Source organism: Anticarsia gemmatalis, chromosome 29 (assembly GCF_050436995.1).
Source record: "Anticarsia gemmatalis isolate Benzon Research Colony breed Stoneville strain chromosome 29, ilAntGemm2 primary, whole genome shotgun sequence".
Taxonomy (NCBI): Eukaryota; Metazoa; Arthropoda; class Insecta; order Lepidoptera; family Erebidae; genus Anticarsia; species Anticarsia gemmatalis.
The window spans coordinates 1,887,581-1,909,587 of NC_134773.1; the positions used below are offsets into that span (position 1 = coordinate 1,887,581).

At 37.7% G+C, this 22,007-nt stretch overlaps 1 protein-coding gene across 1 annotated transcript; it reads right to left on the reverse strand.

The window, feature by feature from the left end:
• Nucleotides 1–9,724: 9,724 nt before the first annotated feature.
• On the reverse strand, nt 9,725–15,315 carry LOC142985164 (uncharacterized). Its single transcript, XM_076133161.1, has one exon. The coding sequence runs from the start codon at nt 14,884–14,886 to the stop codon at nt 12,322–12,324; it is 2,565 nt and encodes an 854-aa protein (XP_075989276.1). The 5' UTR covers nt 14,887–15,315; the 3' UTR covers nt 9,725–12,321.
• Nucleotides 15,316–22,007: the final 6,692 nt, after the last annotated feature.

The following is a 22,007-nucleotide window of genomic DNA, read 5'->3' on the forward strand; positions in this document are numbered from 1 at the left end:
AAATTTGGTATCTGAGCTGTTCGCCGTTGAAGAGTTGCCCCTTGAGGAGACAATCCTGGATGCAGGGCAATATCACGGCAGAAATCTGGTTTAGCTACCTAAATTGAACGCCTACACAAAATTTGGTGTCTGAGCTGTTCGCTATTGAGGAGATCATAAAAGCTGCAGCAGCAAATCATGACAAAGTCGTGGTTCAGTTAACAAAATACCTTACCTGTTTAGCGTTCAAAACAAGTATCGTATAAATATGAAAAAATAAAAACAATATAGATATTATTTTAGAATCACTCTGTATATTCGTAACGGCCGGTCAACAAACGGTGTATTTATACAATAAAAATGGTGGACTTCTTGTGCATGTGTGCGTGTAGCGCTATGCCACTTCATGAAAAAATACGGTTTTGACTATTCTTATGTATTTATTATGAAAAAAAAATGTATGAAAATAAGAAAAGAATAATATTTTCTTCAAAATTAGTAAAGTATCTTATTGAAAACCAATTTATATACGCGTAAAAACTCTATTGACTTTACCTTACTTACTGAACTGAATGAACATTCAAATTTTATTTATCATTTATATCAATAAACAAATAAAATCTTCAGGAAATTTTACGTGATGCAGGTAGTAAAATACACAAATATTTATAAAATGTAACATTTTCTTACCTTTCGTAAACAAACACAATTAAATTTCACGTTTTTCGCACTTACACGTTAAACTGTGTTTCACCAACGATATTGAAATTTGAAAACGGCCGTTGGGCCATATCGCGGTTTATTTTGAAGTAGTGAATCTTGTCTGTGGTAGATTATTTTACGTTATTATCGAAAACAATCAATAATAGACGTTAATGTGTTGTAATATAATTTATATTTGCGAAAATAATGACCTATATAATCTTGACGCAGATCTACGCTTAAGCAGTTGAATGGGGTTGCGCAGATTTACGTCAAAGCATACGAGAGGTTAATCTATTGAAGATTTTCCGAAGCTTTTCCACATGATCCTGAAGGCTAGATGAATAGACAATTATGTCATCTAAGTAGACCAGGCAATGGATGCCCTGAAGACCTCTAAGCACATTATCCATGGCTCTTTGGAAAGTAGCCGGTGCCGTCTTCAAGCCAAAGGGCATACGAGTGAATTCGTAATGTCCAGCCTGTGTAGTGAATGCAGTTTTAGGAATATCCTCTTTACTGACTTCTAACTGATGGTAGCCACTTGCTAAATCGATTGTAGAGAAATAAGTGACTTTCCCTAATCTATCGAAAAGATCGGAAATGTTTGGCAATGGGTATTTGTCGTCTACCGTTATTTCGTTGAGTCTACGGTAGTCGATTACCATTCTATATTTCTTTTCGCCTGATGCGTCTACCTTTTTCGGTACTAAATGTACAGGTGCACTCCACGGAGAGTGGGATTCCTGGATAACATTATTTTCTAGAAGTTTTTCCACTTGCCGCTGAATTTCCTCATTTTGGGCAATGGGATGTCGGTAGGGACGAATATAGATTGGATCCTCGTTTTTGGTCCTAATCTTATGTTTAACTTGGTTGGAAAATGATAGAGGGATTTTATCGCAATGGAAAATATCTTTAAATTCTGTGCATAGATTTGTTATACACGATTTTTCCTCAGAATTCAAATGATCTAACCGTAATTTGGAGAGATTTTCCTCTAATATTTGTTCATAATTTATACTACTATCTAACTTATTTAACGTACATTTCACGTATTCTATCTTAATTACGTCTACTGGTTTATCGAAAGTTATGGTGACATCTTCGTTTGTAGTATTTTGCACGATTGTTTGCGCGAAATTATCCTTACACGTAATGATCGCGTCCGGCATACGAACGCCTGGGCAAAACTCCGTAAACTTGAACATTCCGCTACCGTTTTCTAACAAAGTAGGGATTTTTACTCTTGTTTCTGAGCGTTTCGGAATTTTAATGTAATGAAAATAGTTATACCATATCGGTATATCAGTAAACTTAGTTTTTAATACTTGACGTTTCATGTCAATGCTAGCTTCTAAACTCTTTAATAAATCTATACCGATTAGACCGTCATAAGCGTTATCTACATTATATATATAAAATGTATGTTGTAAATCAGCACAAAAAGTTTGAGGTAATTTAATGGAAATAACCTCGTTGTGTTTGCTACAACCGTGTGTACTATAGATCTCGAAGGGCTTATTTATTTTAAACTAGCAAACCCGGCGAACTCCGTTTCGCCACCAAATGGCTTCGTTTTATGTAACATTTCGTTTTGTGATTAAGAGATGAAGAAACATTTTTTTATGTTTTATATTTGATAAGGAAAAAAATATTGCATTTCACAACAGTAATGAATTCATTTTGAATACAAAAATGAAGTGTAATTTAGTTGAACTTCTCTAAGTATATGAAAGTGAATCCAAAGTAAATACTGAATCGAAGCGTTATACGTGTCCGCAAATTATTCGAAGATTCATTGAAGTGCTCTTTGGTAAACCACATTTTTTGTTTTTTGGTCTGACGTTAACACAAACAAAGCGGATGGTTTACCAACTCGTGAACACGCAACGTATAACTGTCCATGTGAAAAACAATGATTCTCTAAATTTATCCCGCAAACACTAAGCGATTGGCCTTGCGACTTGTTAATTGTCATTGCGAACGCAAGGCGAACTGGAAATTGTAATCGTTTGAAGTCAAACGGAAGATCGGTCGGAATCATTGGTATTCGAGGAATACATACATTTTCACCTGCGTACTTTCCGTTAATGATGGTTGCCTCAATCAAATTCGACATAAGTCTTTTTACCGCAAGTCGAGTACCGTTGCAAAGTCGCGGTGGATTCAAATTACGCAATATCATAATAACTGTACCAACTTTGAGTTGCAAGTTATGTGGTGGAAATCCTGGTAACTCCAGAGAGTTCAAAAACTCCGTCGGATAATTTACTACTTCATCGAGATTTGTTATAGAATCAACGGATTTGTATGTCACCAAATCGCCTGCTATTTTTGATTGAATGGTGAAATTCAGTGCGTGTACATCATTATTCTTTGCGGCAAGAATTGCTCGTTCACTTAACCAAGCATAATTCTGATAATTCTCACTAATGTTTGGAAAAACATTTTCAATAAGAGCTAATTGAGAGTCTACAAATCGACAAAAGTCGTTGGTAAGAGTAATTAATCCAGATGTCGCATCAACTGGGACTTTTCCATTTCCAACAGCTAACAATTGTTTGGAAAATTGTGCAGCACTTTGATCATTTTGAAGTTGAACTCTCATATTAATGGTTAGCGATAATGTTTTTACGTTATTCCATAAAGGTGATGCCTTCAGGCAAGCATTCAATTCATCTGCAGGCGTTCCACGGGGAATTACTGGCAAAGTCTGCCTGAAATCGCCTGCCAACAATATCATCAAGCCGCCAAAGATGTTGTTATTTCGCCGAAGATCCTTCAGTGTCAAGTTAAGTGCTTCAAGTGATTTCTTATGTGCCATTGTGCACTCATCCCAAACAATGAGCTTGCATTGCATCAACAATTTTGCCATTGCACTGGATCGGGAAATATTGCATGTTGGAGTATCAATTGTGTTTAAATTGAGTGGCAACTTAAGCGCAGAATGTGCAGTACGACCGCCATCTAGAAGAGTCGCCGCAATTCCAGATGATGCTAACGCCAAAGCTATGTCACATCTTGATCGAATAGTGGCCAAAATCAATGAAATGACAAATGTTTTCCCTGTCCCTCCAGGTGCGTCCAGGAAGAATAGACCACCAGTATTATTGTCCACCGCTTGTATTAATGTTTCGTATACTTGTTTTTGCTGTTCATTCAGTAACGGCACATTATTTTGAACAAATTCCTGAAATGTATCAACATTGTATTGCAGCTCTCGATTTAATTCTTGGTTGAATGCATCGTGCATCGATCGATTTGGCGCAATCATTCCTACTTCAATCAGTAGCTTGTTTGCAATAGTCAAGCATTGATCCTCAATCAGAATCAATCCTTCATTGTAGATTTCATCGGTTATTTGCATGTCAGGATTATTCGTTTGAATGCGCAAACGATGCAAGATATCTTCACATATGTCGTCTTTGTATTTGTTCCATAACTGCATTGGTTGTGAAGGAAAACATGTGGTGATGATAATTGCGAACAGCGTTCGTATTTGGTACGCATTTGATGAAACAACTGAATCGGCAAGTGTTAAATCCCAATGAGAATCGTTCTCCAGCAAACCCAATAGTTGACATGCTTCTCGATATGTTTGGCATTGGTGGCCATTCACAGTTTTCAAATGCGCAAATGATTTTGGTCCACGTACATTTACCAACAGCAGTCGCAAATAAAAACATTCATCATTTCTAGGATGAACAGTATACATACGACCTAGTGCATCAGAGGAAAACACCTGTGGCCAATCTGGAACTGGGGTGCCTTGTTTGCGACGTTGGAATTTCTTTGTTAATTGATTCCAAGTGTAATACTTGGGCATTTCAACGTACATCAGCGTCGCTGCGAATGGATCTGTTTCACACATTGAAAAGAAGCTAGTCAATGTTGTCGATGGTGGTCTCTCAGCTCGTTGTGCGGCATTAGCCTCAGTGAAGTAAACTCTTTGGCCATTTTCCAAATGCACTGCTAAATGTACAACTGTGGGATATCTTTCATGAATTTGAAATGACAATAATCGCCACAGTGCTTCATTAGTACTGACGTATCTGCCCATTTGGAAGTTGCTGATTTCGTCATTCGCATTTTCCGACGCAATACCAAACACAGCCATGTCGCTGCCTTTTGTGACGTACTTGCACAAATATTTGATTGATTTGGCCGAATGACAACTCTCAACGTTTGCATGTGTTTCGAAAATTCGTGATAGCAGCGGGCAATATGGTACAATGAATTCATTTCCGATCTCAATCTCTTGATTTTGAACTTTGACTTTAATAGTTCGACCATTATCTTCTTTTGAACGCCGACGATAAACTGGATATCCATCGTGCCCTGTGACTGTTTCAGCAACTAACGGTCGCGGATATCGTTTTGTGCACTTTCCATCAGCCATGCAAGGCGATAATGGATTCAAAGCACCGCACGGTCCATGCACCATCTGCGTCGTCACAATGTCGTGTAGATGGGGATCAGTGACTGGATCAGGAATTTCAGCTGATATGATGTCATCCACTTCATTTGAATGTAATTTGTTCAGCAACCAAATTAGGATATGAGCATGCGGTAGTCCACGCTTCTGCCATTCCACCGAGTACATATAACAACGTGTGTCACCAAAAACTCGATACTTAGTAAGCACATCCATCATAACCTTGAGTTTTTGCTGAAATACTCTGGCGATTATGTCATGGCGATCTTGCGGTTTTTGTCCCGGTTCCATCTCACGTTCAATTTCCATCCACTTCGGATTGCAAGTGAACGTAATAAACAAATCCGGAGTTCCATAATTTCGCACGTACGTCATAGCGTCTTGAGCGTATTCGTGCATGTGGCGTGGGCTTCCGATATATGATGATGGAAGAATCGTCAGACGTCCAACATTCTGAACATCGCCATCTGAATGAATAGCATCACGCAAGTGTATATAGTCCTCAGATCGTAGCTTTGCCTGATTGTATCGGATGAACGCTAAACGTTCGGTCTCGACTTTGACATACATGTCGACAGCGAATTGCTGGAATAGCCGACGGCACTTCAGAATGACATTCTCCTCATGTGTACGAATCATCAAACGATACGCATAGTAATTCATTGCGCTTAGATTTTTATTCGTTGATACACCTGAAAATGCAAAATTAAATGAATTGTTAATAGAAACCAATAATAGCAATATAATTAGTGTGTGAATATTTTACCTGTAATTGGATCGACCATCTTCAACGTGATGTCGTATCCGTCTTGCCCTTGCCAATAAATGATTGGATATTGTAACGCATCGTACAAACGATGTGTCTCGTTTACACGATGCATGATATTGCTTCTTCGCTGAACGACAATGTCTCGCGATTTAGTTGGATCGCCAACAATAATTGCAGCAACATCATTAACGGTGGGTGCATTGAATCTTCGCACGTGTTCACCTGTTGGGGTACAATCCGCTCTTATGACAAATTTGTGCGTATCCGATGGCATTTGTTCCAATGCTGTTTTGAACATATTAACCACAGCGTTATTAGCGTGAAAAAATGCTTGCAACTGTTCTATAATTCGTCTCTTTAACTGTTGTGTTCCCTGTATATTGCAACGCACATTCAGCTGATCCACCATCGACGAAATAAAATATATTTGCAGAAATTGATGCGGCTCATCCGGTGATGGCACCATTGAACCATGCAAATGATATATTTGTCCTTGTATCTGTAATTGCAAACAATCATTTGTTGAAGAATACGGTGTAACTTCTGATCGTGTGATGGTGTAGTGTTTGGTGTATATGTAGTTTTTATTGTTGCAATTCATTTTGTTAGTGTGAGTGATTGGTTCTGTGTGTTGTATCTTTTACCTTGCAAGTCGGCATAAAGCCGCCTTCTCGAATGATATTAGCTCCAAAGGAAGTCATGCGAAAGCAGTTATTGTATTCAAGGATGTGTTGAAGAAAATGGTAGGAATCGTGATCACTTCCATCGAACAATTGTTTCAGTGGCTGTGGTGGTGTAAGTAATGGATCCAGTTTGACTTTTCCACTTGCGCAACACAATCCAGCCGTTTCTCTTTTAAACTTTAACGCATTACAATATCGGCATACAGTCGTCATTGGTCCAATATCTAAATTTTCATCATTACTGTAGTTCGCAGTGGGATCATATTGGAATGCCAAGCGATTGTATGATGCCAATGATCTTCGTGTGCTCACGCGCTGTCTTAATCGGGCATTTTCTCTTATTATATTTTGTCTTACTTCGCTTAAGTTCTGTGAATACACTTGTTGCTGGCTTGCATGTCTTGTGCGGCGGCCGATGTTCGCACGTCGTCCTCTAGGCATTTTGGACTATGGACAGAGTAGTGAATTTAACCTCAAATGCACGATCCACATAATTTACACAGTTTAACTTACCACCTTAAAGACAAAATGCCTGCTGTTGAAATCGAATAAAAATCTGAACAATACACGTAATTGATTTGTTGGTTTCCAATTAAAATGTTAGGAAACGAATAACTTATATTTTTTACTTTTTTGAACACAATACCGTTTTTTCACATGAAATTCTCTGTCAAACAATATATCACGCACCGGCACCATCTACAATGAGTAGCTGTCAAATAAAAATATTAAAAGAAATACGATACAAATATTGGTATGTAGTACATGCTATGTATCAGAGATGGCGCTGTATGAGATATTGGTATGTAGTACATGCTATGTATCAGAGATGGCGCTGTATGAGAAAAATGATTTTCTCTGTTTTTTCGCCTTTCTGTTTAATTTTTTCCTGAATTTTCTTTGCTATAAACCTCGCGGAGCTCGAGACCTTTCCAACGAATCCAAAACCGTGGAAATCGGTTCGTGCGTTCTGGAGTTATAGCGTCAGGAAGGAAAACCCGACTTATTTTTATATAGTAGAAGAAGATTGAGCGAAAAATATTGCGTCTAACTCCGGTAACCTGATGTGCGGTAAACGCAACGCATCGCAATAATTAATTTTTATTATTTCACGTCTTCTGGAGGGGCTTCCTCCTGAAAATTTTCACAAGAATATTGTTCCGATGCGTAGTACGTTTCTTCCGGTTCAGCTAACATATTATTTCGCACGGTGCGCATAGTTGCGTCGGTATTAGGCTTATACTGCGCTTGATTATTATTTAAACCAAATCTAAATTGGTTGTTCGGGTTCGGCTTAAAGAAACCCGATTGCTTATAGTTATTTACTGTCCTAGGAAACTGCTGTTGTTGATTTGGAAATTGTGGCCTATTAAAGTTTGGCCTAGGGCTAAAAGCTGGCTGCATACCAAACCTTTGATTGTTATTAAAATAAGGCTTTTGTGGAATAAAAGAAGGTCTCGTTTGAGGTTTAAACGAGTTTTGTGGGATTCCAAACTTTCCAAGAAGGTTTTATTTTGTTTCTACAATTATATCTCATTTGGAAATTAACTTCCTCAGTGACAACACTTAGCGCGGATTCTAGTGTTGTGCATTTATTTAATCTTACAAATTTAAGTAAATCTTCGGGCAGGTTATAAATAAAAACGTTTAATGCCGTGTTATTATATATTATATATTTAGCGGCTTTTATGCCTTCGTCTGTTAAAAGATTCACTTTAGATATTAAGGAACTCCTAACATTTTGTATCCTATGACAGAAATCGATGTAAGATTCCCCTGGTTTAATTTTAATATTTTCTAATTCTATGGCGATACAAGCCTCGGATCTAGGATCTCCGAAATGTTGAATTAATAGATCTTTTAATTCCTCCCAAGTGGAGATATTTTCTCGTTCACTAACTAAAATAGCTGCTTTGCCTACTAACCTACTCGTTACGCAGTGGTATAAATAAGTTGCCTGAACGGGATTGTTTTCTCCCCTAAAGCTCCTTATAACGTACTCACATTTGTTAATAAAAAGATTCAATAGTTTCTCATCTCCATCATATCGTGGAATAATGCATTGAATTTCCTTAGGGATAAGTGTAATTTGTTGAGCCATTTTACACAATAATATTACACAAAAACACACAAAATTATACACACACAAAAATAATAAGGCAAATAAATAAATATCTGAGTTATTGGAAATATTTTTGTTAACTTACTCTACTAGTGAAAGCTCGCGATTTGGGCAGAACTTCACTTAAAAATACGTTTATGGCAATTTTCAGTCCAGTTAAACGTATGGATGGATAGACATGGGAACGGAGTGAATAAAGGGTCTACTCACAATATACCGCTCGATCTCATGCCGGTGCTGCCGCTGCTCGCCTTGCGTTTTTGACTAATTTGTAGATTCTTATACGGATTGTAGTCTATGCGATCAGAACGACGTTACGACCGATTCGTGTGTACGTTAAACGACGACTTTTCGCGACTTGAACAATCCGACCCGACTGCGCCAGTCAAATATTAACACTCGCGTTTCTTAATAAAAAATACTTTATTTAAAATATCTTAATACTAAACGAGTGTACAGTCGAACGTGAGATGCGGAACAGAACCCTTAGGTCTAAAAGACATGCACTTATATTCGATTACGAGCTTTACATGTGTGTATCGGTGAGACCTCACCTCATGGAGTCTCATGACCATTAGCCAGAATCGAATGTTTATTAGTTTTATTAGTTATGGAGAAATATGACCAGTAGCAAGAATCGAATGTTTATTAGTCTTATTAGTTATTGAGAAATGGATCAGCTTGCGTTGCTATGGCGAGTGGCGTGATGCGTTTCAGTTTACTAGTATCGTATGATGTATGGGACTGGGACGCATAACTAAGTAGTTTAAATTGATCGAAACAAAACACTACTCTTCATAATATTATCGCGGCGTGTCTTCGTCTCGCCCGCGTCTCTCCATCTAAGGTCTCATTCACACTTTGTAATTTAAGTTGGTTATTTTTTTGTTTGGGTTTCAAATTAAACACCAACAATTAAAATAAAATTGTTATATTTTTGAAAATAATATAAAAAAACGTCTTTTGCGAGGTGGCGCATCAGGCATTATTAACCGTGCGACTTGGGCCTCGCGTTTACGAGCCATCAGCTCATGTTTCGCCTCAGCTGGCAACGCTGCGACACGCTTATGCGTCAATTGCCGCTGAGCACGAACTAGTTCTAGTTCACTGCAAAAAATAATAATATTCAATATAACAGAATCAAAATGACAGTGCAACAATACATCTTTGTAAAATATGCTTGCATCTCTTGTGACGGCTGACTATTTCCCCGGCTTTCCAACTGTCCACGACCTCGACCGCGTCCTCTTCGGCCTCCTCGACGTCCTCGGGAGCTAGCGCGTCCTTCCAATTGGCTGCCACGGTCGCCATGACTGCCATGGCCTCTATGGCTTAAGTGGTCAGACGGCAGATCACATTCACTACGTGGTATACAACATTATATACACGAGTCAAACGAAATAAAATGTACGAAAGTAGATTTTTAACATAATTAGAAAATACCTGCTAGCTGGTGTTCCCCCGCCTCTTGTCCGAAGACCTCGGCCTCTGCGAATATTACACAGGTATCTTTTTAAAACCGCCTACATAAGATGTGTTAAACATAATAAAATGTACAAACGTAGACAACAAAATAAAAAAATACCTATTTATGTTTCCTCCTCTAGTGCGAACTCCTCGGCCTCTAGGAGTTTCAAGGAAATAGTTGTTTTCGGTCGGTGATCTATAATTTATTGTTGTTAGTATGTATTAGTTTAAAGCGTTAATCTCATCAAAGAAACCAGCTAGTGACTAATAAAAATCATTCACTTAAAATATAAAAATCATACATAGCAAATAATATATAAAATGCACAAGACATCAACATTTTCAAAACCATAGCACGAAACAAATAAGCGCAAAACCATATACCTTATAATAAATAATTTTGTTTGATTTAGACAATTTTTGTTAATACCTACATCACAAAGAAAATATAGTAAGATGAAATTGTAGAACACATCCCCCATGTAAGAAAGTGAGGTAAAAAAAGAGTGCAGGAATCGACAATCATGAACAAACGTATATTATTATTATTATTATATCACAAAAACAAAAAGATAAGAGTATGATTAAACACCCCCAAGCAAAAAAAAGCTCTGATCCAAACCCACAAAAAATAAGAGAAATATTGCAAACATATTTTTCTGTCTGTACCAAACCTTATTTTGAATCATTGTTGTTACGTCCGTGGAAACAAATCTATCCACAATAATAAACCTGAGGAACACATTGTCTTGTTTTATTAATCACTAGCTGACCCGCGCAACTTTGCTTGCGTCACATAAGAGAGAATGGGTCCGAATTTTCAACGTTTTTGTAACACTTTCTACTGTTACTCCGCTCCTATTGGCCGTAGCGTGATGATATATAATGCTTTTTTTTTTTCACGAAAAATATTTTCAAAATTAATTCTATTCTTAATATAACGAAATCGCGCTAAGGCATATCCGCCATTAAAACAGTTGCCATGACAACGGAAGTTTGTTAATTCAGTGTCATTATAATATTGAATATTCGTGATTTCGTACGCCACCTGAATTTTCCCGGGAAATGCGACATTTTCCCGGGGTAAAAAGTAGCCTATGTCCTTTCTCGGGTATCAAAATATCTCCGTACCAAATTTCATGCAAATTGGTTCAGTAGTTTAGGCGTGATTGAGTAGCAGACAGACAGACAGACAGACAGAGTTACTTTCGCATTTATAATATTAGTATGGATCGCTGAATATTGTGTAAGTATTTAAAAAATAAAATGGCAATGCTGCCAGCATTCTGGGTACGTTACCAGTCGACGATGGTGAGGAGAAATTCTACGACGCGTGACGCACTCCTTTTGTATCCATATTTTATATTGTAAATATATTGTATAATTGTAAATATTTTGTTTTTTAAAATTATTTCTAGTTTAGTTTAGTTGTTAAAAGTTACTTATAGTTAAGTTTTATTCTAATAAATTTCTGTACATTTTAAATATTCAGATAAACAATATAGTATTTATAATTGTAATGTGCATTATTATGTTTACTGTGAAATGTTACGCGTTGTTTAAATATTATTTTACTAAAAAACAAACTTAAACATAACTAAAATCGGCGCGAAGCGAGCCGCCATTTTTTCGACACAGTTGTACTTTGAATTCCAAATAAGACTTTTATACACATAAAGAATGTATTACATACGTACATAATATATATGTAATCAGAAAACACAAATCATCTAGTTTATTTTTATGTATAATTATCTATGAAAAATTAATAAAACTATAGTACTTACGACATAATCCAGCTGGGTAAACAGTACAATGATTGGCACTCTAAGCTGACCTTAACAAATTAAAGCTTAATTCTCGTGAATAAACGATAGTTTCTTTATTTTTTATTGTTTTAACGGGAAGTAAGAAATATAGGGATCAATAAAATACCACATTGAATCTAAAATAATATGTTTTATTAACTTAAAAATCTAATTAAACTTATTTTTACGTAATGTTATAGTCATTGGCACTTGAGCATAGAGATTGGCACTATAAATTATATATAGTCATTGGCACTTATTGGCAGTCTTCTAATCATTGGCACTTTTTGAAATATTTTCTAACACCTACCTAGGTACCCACTTAAATCTTTATAAACTCTTAATGTACCTACCTAATCTTCTAATAAAATTTTAAGAAGATCTTCGTCCGTAATAGGTTTGTTTGTTTTATTTATATGTTCATTTTTCATAAGACGTTTCGTTTCTTTTGTTGCTTTACTTTCTGATTCTGTTTTAATAAGTTCAATGGGCTGACGATCTTCTATTTCCTCTGTAAATTCTTCATTTTTAGTTAAATGTTTTGTTTTATCTTGATATTTAGTAGTTGAAGGCAGTAGTTTTTCCTGTTCCATAATTTCTTTGTTGCATTCTTTCTCTTTATTCTTTTCTACACTAATTAATCCTTCATTTTTTTCCGAATAAGTGGTGTTTGCTGTTTTTATTACAACATTTGAGATAATTTTGATGTTACTTGACTTCTTAGCTTGATCTGTCTTAGTTTGGCTGTCTGTTTTAATTAGGTTTTTATTTTGGTTATCAGTTTTGGGTCTGTACTTTTTATTTTGTTTGTCAATTGCTTTCTTGGCTTTGGCTAAACGCGTCAATTCTGCTTTTTCTAGCCTAGCTTTTCTTTTATCCTCTTTTTCTTGATATTCTTCTATCTTTTTTTGTTGTTTTTTTAGTTCCATATCTTCCCACTCTTTACTTGTCAATACAAAAGTTTGGTGTTGTTTACTTACATGTTGCTTGTGCGTTTTAATAGGTGTTTTTGGGATAGGCAGAAAGTCTTTCAATTTAGTTTGTATTTGTTGCGTTTCAAGATTTTCGTTTGGTGTGATGTCCACGAGCACCCATTCACCTCCAACAAACTCTATATTTTGTCGGCTAGTCGATGGAATACAATATGCAGCTGTGAGTGAAGCGTCTTTATCTGGTTTGTTTTCCTTTTGATTCTCAAAAATAACTTCAGGTGTTTTTGTATTTCTATCCATTGATGAATCATTAGTTGTCGAAAGTGCATAAGGTAAATCTGATACAGGTATTTCTGATTCAGTAGTCTTTATTAAGATATTATCTAAATTATTTACTGAGGCGTCATTAGGTACATTTTCCTTTTGATACTCAAAAATAGCCTCAGGGGTTATTGTAGGTTCTGATGTACATATTTCCATTTCAGGCGCAAATGCAATATTTTGGTTGAATACTTCATAATCTTCATGTATCACGATATCTGAGACATCCATACTGCAATCAATGGGTATCTCGTCAGAATTGGTTGATGGTTCCGCCAGTGAAAATGAATTTTGCGCCGAATGTTTTGGTGCTAAATATTTGTAAATTTCAAATAGCTTTTTCGCTTCAACGGATTTAGCCACTACCTGAGCCTTCATTTTCCTGATTAGCTGAGGTCCGACTATTTCTTGAAATATTTGGTAATTCATATTCACAGAACTATTATCATCTAGAATGGCACGCTGGGGTTTGGCGGGCATCAGACATTTTGAGTAATCTACTTCGTCCGGATTAAATGGGCACAACCCACACGCCTTGAAACCATTTATTAGCGTCGATTTTTTTAATTTTGGTAAAACATTATCTAAGATGGACCCAACATCAGTTTTAAGCAATGTTTTCGTCAGGTTATTTGCCCGCCATTCAAGAACAGCTTTGCGCCACATTACTTTGATGGGCCGAAATGCAGCTACGTCAGCTGGTTGCAAAAGTCGGGTTGCATTTGGATATAGAGCTATGAGTATTATGTCTAGGCTTTGGCAAAGTTGTGACAGCTCAAGAGTAGTGTGGCTTTTATGGCCATCTACAAAAAGAATAACTGGAAAAGTAACATTCTTTTTTTGCAGGGCGGGATGCAAAACGTTCTTTATGTATTGAATAAAAACCTCTGCTTTCATCCACCCATTGTCTGACAATCCAATACCCCACTCTTTAGGCACAGACTTTCGAATCTCTGGTCGCATCCTTTTCAGCGGAAAAATAATCATAGGTGGTGTTGTATCACCATCAGCTCCAAAGGTAAACATGACCGTGATGCAGGACTTTGATGGGGCATGGTCTACCTCATAAACATTTTTTTCCCCTTTTGGAGCTATTACTTTTGTATTTTTTGGACACAAAATAAAGTTAGTTTCGTCTCCATTGTATACTCTAGACGGGTCGCTAAGAATGTGAAAAAGATTATTTTCTTTCAAATAATTTTCTATCTGTGTGAACCAGCTTCGAATATTGCTTTCTGAGATTTTTGAACTAGCGGAAGTTACAGCTTCAGATGTTCTTAAAGCAACCTCAGGGTGCCTTTTTAAAAACAACTTATACCATCCCTCACCTGGAGTGTTTTCTATAAAGCTGTTCGATCTGGGATTCGCAATCAAAAATAATTTCACACTTTGTATGACATTACGCCGCGGGAAACCTTTTCGACAAGATTCAATTATCCATTGTACCAGCTGATTTTCTTCATGGCTGGATAAAACTGTGTCAGGACCAGGTCGACTTTTGACGAATTCTTTGGACAACCGAAACTGCAAAGTTGCGCGTGGAATATTAAATTTTTTCGTAGCAGTTAATTTTCCCATGCCATTTTTTATAGCTTCGAAAGCTTTATCCAGCTCCGATTCTGAATACCCTTTCGAATATATCTTTCCTTCCTTAACCTTCGGCATTTTCCGTAAATCTAAAATATAACAATATATTACAGTCACAGTACAGTCATTGGCACATCCAAAAAACTATAGTCATTGGCAGTGCTAAGAATTGATTCTGTATGAAAAAGAACTTAAATGACTGTGAAATAAAGTTCAAAATCTATCAAAATATCCTTTGCCTGAGATTTCTACACTTAAAATACAAGAATCAGAAAGTATAGTGATTGGCACCTATGCCAATCACTATGTCATCAAAGAAAAAAAAATCATTTATTGGCACTGCTAATAAAACTGTTGCTTTTATTTGGAAAAGCTAAAAAACATTAAAAAGCCTTGAAATAACTGTATTTATTATGGATAAATAAAAACTTGCATCCAGACTTACCTCAAAATAACTTTTTTGCATCGAAATCTAGCCACTAAACCTTAACTTTTCTTAAATTTATAGCAGACTCAACGCAACACATTTTTGAAACAGCTGTAAAAGAAAGATGGTTGACGTTTGAGACAAAACGAAGAGTTGCCAGTATAAAGAATTGTATTTTCTACCAATTTTTGTATTGCCAAAGCATAAACACAAATCACAACGAAATGTTGACTGGTGAAAAATATTTTTTATTCATTTGTCAAAGCTTGTTACACCGCCATCTCTTGTTTGGTTTGTAAAGTAGTTTGTCAGCTATCGATTCAGCTATCGACACTCTCAAAACATCCGCATAATCCCTCATAGGTGGCGGTTTTATAATACTTGACGCTATGGATGGTTTAGTATCCGGGACGTACAACGCTACTTTTTTTTTGGCTACAATAGTTTCCACGGACGTTTGAGTGGATTTGCTAACTCAGCCGCCCTTTTCAAAGCAGCAACGACTCGTCAATAGACTGTTCTTTGCTAGGCGAGCCAATGGACTGAAATTTTGAATTTAGATACTCCAAAACTGAATTTATTTTAAATAGTTTTCTTTCCTCCCCACTCATTGTCGGAAACAAGTAACCATTGTCGGCAAAATGCAGGAATTTCATGAGTAGCCAAAACCGTTGTAGTGACATGAGGCTACGAAACCCTGGCATGCCCAAAATGCCCGTGCTCCAGTACTCATCGATACGGTTCCTGACACAGATACCCATCAGCACCATTATGCCCATGAGGCGATAAATTTAATCGGTGGATGTTTCCACCCACCCATTCACCCCTGATGTTGGTGGAAGGGTATCTGTTTCAACAGCCGTATCGATGGTATGTTGTGCGTATTTATTCGTCTCCTCGACAATAAGGTCCATTATTGGCAGGTCCAAAATTTGAGTGAAAATGTCCAGTGGACACGTTCCCTCAATTTTGGGACCTACCTCCTCGCGAAATGCTGACCTTTCGCCGCGGAATGTACCGAAATCGTCACCCCAGAGGTAGTCTGCATCCAGCCCGCCGTCTTCGCCATCCTCGTCGTCATCTTGCAGAAGCTGCTGCAGCTCCTCTAGAGTGAGGTTTTCGTCTTCGTCAACCTCACTTCCAGACTCGACCAGCGGCCGACGGGCCGAAGAGTTGTCCATCATCCTATTAAAAAAAAAATAGTTCCAACACCCAAAGCGCAAACAAAACACAACACCATACCTTCCTAGCGTAATAAGCAATTCCCCTAAAAAAAAAGTTTGTAAATGTTGATTATAATCACACAATTAAAACCAACCTCACTCATGCTTCACGCAAGATATTGTTAATTAGCATTTTATTTTTCCGATAAATATAAACAAGCCATTATTTATCGAAAAATGATAGTAAGAACTTAATTTTCGTAAAGAAAAATCAGCACCAGTCATGCAGCACGCAAGGTACACAATGCAATTCAGTTCAATGTAAGCAGGCTCTTTGATTACCATTCATCGTAATTATATATATACTGACCATCTCTCAGTGGCAACAATGGCACACGGGCTCAGGTCTCAGTTGCAGCCTGAAAATAATATCTTTGCAATAATCTAAATACTTGAAATCTTTTAAACATATATACATACATTGGCTTCATCGACTGGTGCGAATGCGTCTGCACAAGATGCAGCTGCTAAAGGCTGAAAAACAGTTTTTTGTTAGGATTATTGATATAAAACATAAATATAAAATCTACTATAAAGATACCTACAGCTACACCATCGTCTAACAATTCTAGCGTCTCATCAATATTGATGGTATTGGGCGCCCATCGCCCATAACTATCGGGTTCCAGCCATGTTTCAGAAATTATTGCTATATGAATATTACTTGTAAATAATAGATGTGTAAATGAAGTTAATTTAGGCTTGAGACTTTGTGCATTCCATTGCATAATGTTCAGTTTAATACGTTTACTATTACTATCCATTAAAAACACTTAATGCTAACTGTAACAAAGGACTATCTGACACGTTTTCTACCACCACCGATAATATCCACTCAACAAATAATTTAAAAATACTTTTGATTTTCGCCATCAATGAAAGTCTTTTAACCGATTCATTGCCACCTTCATTTTCGTGAACATTTCAGCCAGGCCCCATTCATTGGTCGGTGGCTCACCATTTGAGCCATCGGCCTCCCTGAAGGATGACTCAACTGATGAGTCATTGGCTCCTTGTAATGATTTAATGCTTTTCGCCATCATTCGAGGTTAAAGGTTTTTTAATGACTCAACTGTTGAGTCATTGGCCATGAATCGGTTAAAGGAAAATAATTTCCTTCACCCGCACTAATAAATCCTTAAACTGATACGACTGATCATCGGTATTTTCCTCTGCGTGTGTTTGTGGCGTGTTCTCCTCCGCTGGGCGCTCCGACTCATCCTTGAAAAGGTCGCTCCATGTCTTATATTGTCTATTATTTCTTTTCTTGCCGTTTCTGGTTTTCTTATGTGTTGTCCCAGTTTCCGATGAATCTTCTTGGCTTTCTTCTGTACTCAAAGTTAATGGGTGGTCCTCTGTTACATCCAAAGACTTACTGTCTTTAGATGTGGTGTTAACAGTCACTCTGTTCTGACTGGGGGGTTCGGTTGCCACAGCCGCCGCATGCAAGTTTAACGCTCTCTTGTAGGTGCAGTTTTGATCAGCCATTATGTCACGAATTTCTTTCTCTCTAATATATGACGGACATATCCTTGATAGTGCCATATGACGACCTGAGCAGTTTGCACATTTGTAACTTTTCGTCTCACAGTTAGCGTGCGGCCCTCTGCACTTAGGACATACAATTCTGGCAGAAGGGCACATTTTATTTGTATGTCCTAGTCTCCAGCACCGCGAGCATTGGGAGACGGGAAAGATATAGGGTTCCACTCTGATTCTCAGTCCGTCGGCATGTACATACTCCGGTAGACAATCCCCCCTTAAAACATAGCCTTACAACTTCGCTAGGTGTCCAACCGCCATTCTCCTTATCTCGTCGGTTCAGCCTTCTCACCGATATCAATTCTAGGTTTTCTGGACAAGTTATGCTTTGTTGGACGGTTGTATCCTCTAGTTCCAGGTCCACGTCTTTGATCACACCGTATGAGTAGCCCACTTCTAGGTCTTTGCTAAAGCGCCAACCTTTTGCCACGAGTGAATCACACGAACAAAGTTTGTTCATATCGGTGACCTCTCTGAATTGGATACGAACGCGATATGCGTTTACATACTTCACCCTAAGTATGTTATTTATTGACAGAGCTTTCAACATCTTAGCCAATGCGAACGACTTAGGTAACTTATCTTTACAAGATATAGTTACTTCCCACTTCGGTGGCTCGTGTTCAGATTCCTGCTTTCGCTTTCTCTTTTCGGTTCCTACAACTGTCCACTCTTCATCCGATTTCCTAGCTTCCCGATTCCTTTTCCTTGTCCCATCCCGACCCTCTTCCTCTTGCACCAAGATGTAATACTGGTTGCCCACCATAGCATTCACCTCCAGATCTACATCCTCATTTGAAGATTGTGAACATTCCATAATTCGTTCGTAATAATGTTATAAACAATATCACGAGGTAAGTGCCTGCGCACTGGCTCAGGTAGCCGGCCGCCCGGCGCGGCCACTTGGCAACCGTGAGAACAAAAGGATTGCGATAAGAGCTAACGAGTTCTGCGAAACGACTCGACCGTACGCGTGCCGATACGAGACTTTCTTATCGACTTGTTTTATACAAAATCTCAACCTCTGCTCAAATAACTAAAAAAAAATAATGAATTTAACTGCAAAATATTAATTTCTGAAAAGTTATACGAAAATTATGAAAAATAAGCGATTTATGCAATTTTTCCTTTAAGTTACTGTCGGTTCAGTTTTAAAATTAACACACAAAAAAATAAAAATCAATAACGAGTATTGCCCCCGCGAGCTCATAGAAGTGCTTGTATACGATTGCTCATGTTCTAAATAAGGTTGTCGATTGATTCTTGAGGCAAATTGTCCCATTCCTCCACCAATGCGAGTTTTAAATCATGAACATTCCTGGGAGCTGGATTTCGCTGTCGAACTCTTCTTCCCAGAATGTCCCAGACGTGTTCTATAGGATTCATGTCAGGCGACCGTGCTGGCCAGTTCATTTGAGTAATACCAACCTCATTAAGGTACCTATGCACTATGCGAGCAGTATGAGGCCGCGCGTTATCGTGCATAAAAATAAAATTATCTCCAATGAATGGGGTAAAAGGCATAACATAAGGTTCTAAGATCTCTGTTACATACCGATGTGCAGTAAGTGATCCATTTTGAATGATCGCTAACTCTGTGCGAGCTCCCAAATATATGCCACCCCATACCATTACTGACCCTCCACCATATGACACAGTTTCAGTAAAGTTGGTTTGGTTATAGCGTTCCCCTCGATATCCCCACATCCTCTCCCTTCCATCCACGAAATTAACACAAAAACGGCTCTCATCAGTGAATAAAACGTGTCTCCACTCAGTTGTCCAGTTTCGATGCTAGCGAGCGAACACTAATCATGCCGCACGATGAGCTCTCTCGAGTTTTGGAGCTTTTGCTGGCACATAAGAACCTAGCCCAACTGCAGCCAGTCGTCTCCTTACTGTACGTTCACTTACATTCAGTGTGACCAGATTCAGTATTTTAATACTTTTTCAGTATATTTCATCGATTTTGCCGAACATCAGTATATTTTCAGGTATATTGCTGATAGTCAGTATTTTTGGGTATATTTTGGTTGAAGATTCAGTATTTTAATACTTTTTCAGTATATTTCATCGATTTTGCCGAACATCAGTATATTTTCAGGTATATTGCTGGTAGTCAGTATTTTTGGGTATATTTTGGTTGAAGTTATGGCAACACCGTAGTGAGTGAACGTCTTTGCGACAATGTTCGAATATCGGGACTTTCTTATCTTTCTTTTTCTTTATCGGGACTCGGGAGATACAAAAATATAACTAGTTTTAGTAAATCTCTTCTATGTATACCGGTGTCGAATGCTGCATGCGAGCGCATATTTTCAAAGATAAATTTAATAAAAACGGACCAAAGAAACAGATTTATAAACAAAAATGTGTCAGCTATTTTAAAAACAAAGCAAGGTATTAAAGATGAAGGAGGTTGTGTAAATTTTAATCCTTCGAAAAGGATGTTAAAATATAATTCTAACATTTATTGTGAGCATGAATAAATAAAACGTTTTAAGAAAATCAGTATTTTTATTGGTATATCTGTCCTATGTTAGTCGGTATATTTCAGTATTTTTTTGAGGTGCCTCGGTATTTTCTTAAAATTAAATCTGGTCACACTGCTTACATTTACGTTACGGACTTCTTGCAATTGATTTCGGGTCCGAACAGCAGTTTGTCGACGATTTCTTAATGTCTGCATGACGATATAACGGTCATCTACGGCACTGGTTGATCGATTTCTGCCTTGTCCTCGCCTCCGCTCGTAAGATCCAGTCGTCCTGTAGCGTCGAACAACGCGATGAACTACCGATGTCGAAACACCCAATGCGCGACTGACCGAACGTTAGGAATGCCCCTCCTCGATCATGGTTACTGCCCTAGCCACTGAAGTTGCTGGTAAATCACTCATTTTGTTTCAGAACAATAAAATGAACAATGCTCTATTGAAAGCAAACAGTCAAATGAACCACAGTTACCACATACAGCATCCAACAAAGTTCTCATCAGAAACAATAAAAACACTCGATGTCAGCAAATTCTTAAAAGAACCATAAAACCTGTCACCGCTCTTTAAAAGTGTGAAATTTTTACGTATATGATTTGTTAAGAGGGTACTTACACATTAACAAAAACTAGATCTCAAGATTTGACATAACTTTTAAAAAAATCAACCTTTTTTTGTGTTACCTACATACACACGCACACACACATGTACATATATACTCATATACTTTTTACCCCAGTTTTTTTTTGTTTTTTTTTCTCTCTTCTGGAAAAATGCATTACTGCATGTCCCGCTCCAGGGAGGAAGCGGGGGTCTGTCTGGTGCTCCCGCCGGCAAGGCGTTCCGGCTTTTAAATTTAGGCATACCGACTAAAAACCTGACGGTGTTCAACAGTCACCATAAAGTGGCCGGGACGCGGTACCTCCAGTTGGATACTCCGCGTCCCTCATATACTTACCCTAAGTTGTCCTGAGTCACTCCTCTCCAATATGACGTGGTCACCCAAAATATTGCGAGAGCCGTGGGGGGTGGCTTCGACGGCCATGCCCATGACCAACCCTGAAGTTACTCCGCGCTCCACAAGTTTACGTGAACTTGCCATTCTGTAAACAGTTTCAGATATAGATAGTGTTTTGTAAAGGCATTATAAATAATGTAATTTTTATACAATTAATATGGAGCAAAACATAAATATGAAATATAAATGACAAAAAACCGAATAAACAAAAATGTGCATATGTATATAGAAAAAAACAACATGGCCACCTGCCGTGTTCATGTACACGACCGACGGCCATTGACATTGTGTATGTGTGTGTGACGCTATAGATATGCCATTGCAAAATTACGTTTATAAAATTATCTCCATATTGTTGCATATAAATTATAATACTTGTAGAAATAATTATCACATGCTCCAACGATGAAGGAAAACATCGTGAGGAAACCTTGCATGCCTAAAAATTTGTTAAAACATTCATTGAGGGCATGCAAAGTCCCCAACCCGCATTTG

Bases quoted from the DNA above. Each gene is read 5' to 3' on its own strand.
- LOC142985164 (XM_076133161.1), bottom strand. From the start codon at position 14,886: ATGCCGAAGGTTAAGGAAGGAAAGATATATTCGAAAGGGTATTCAGAA.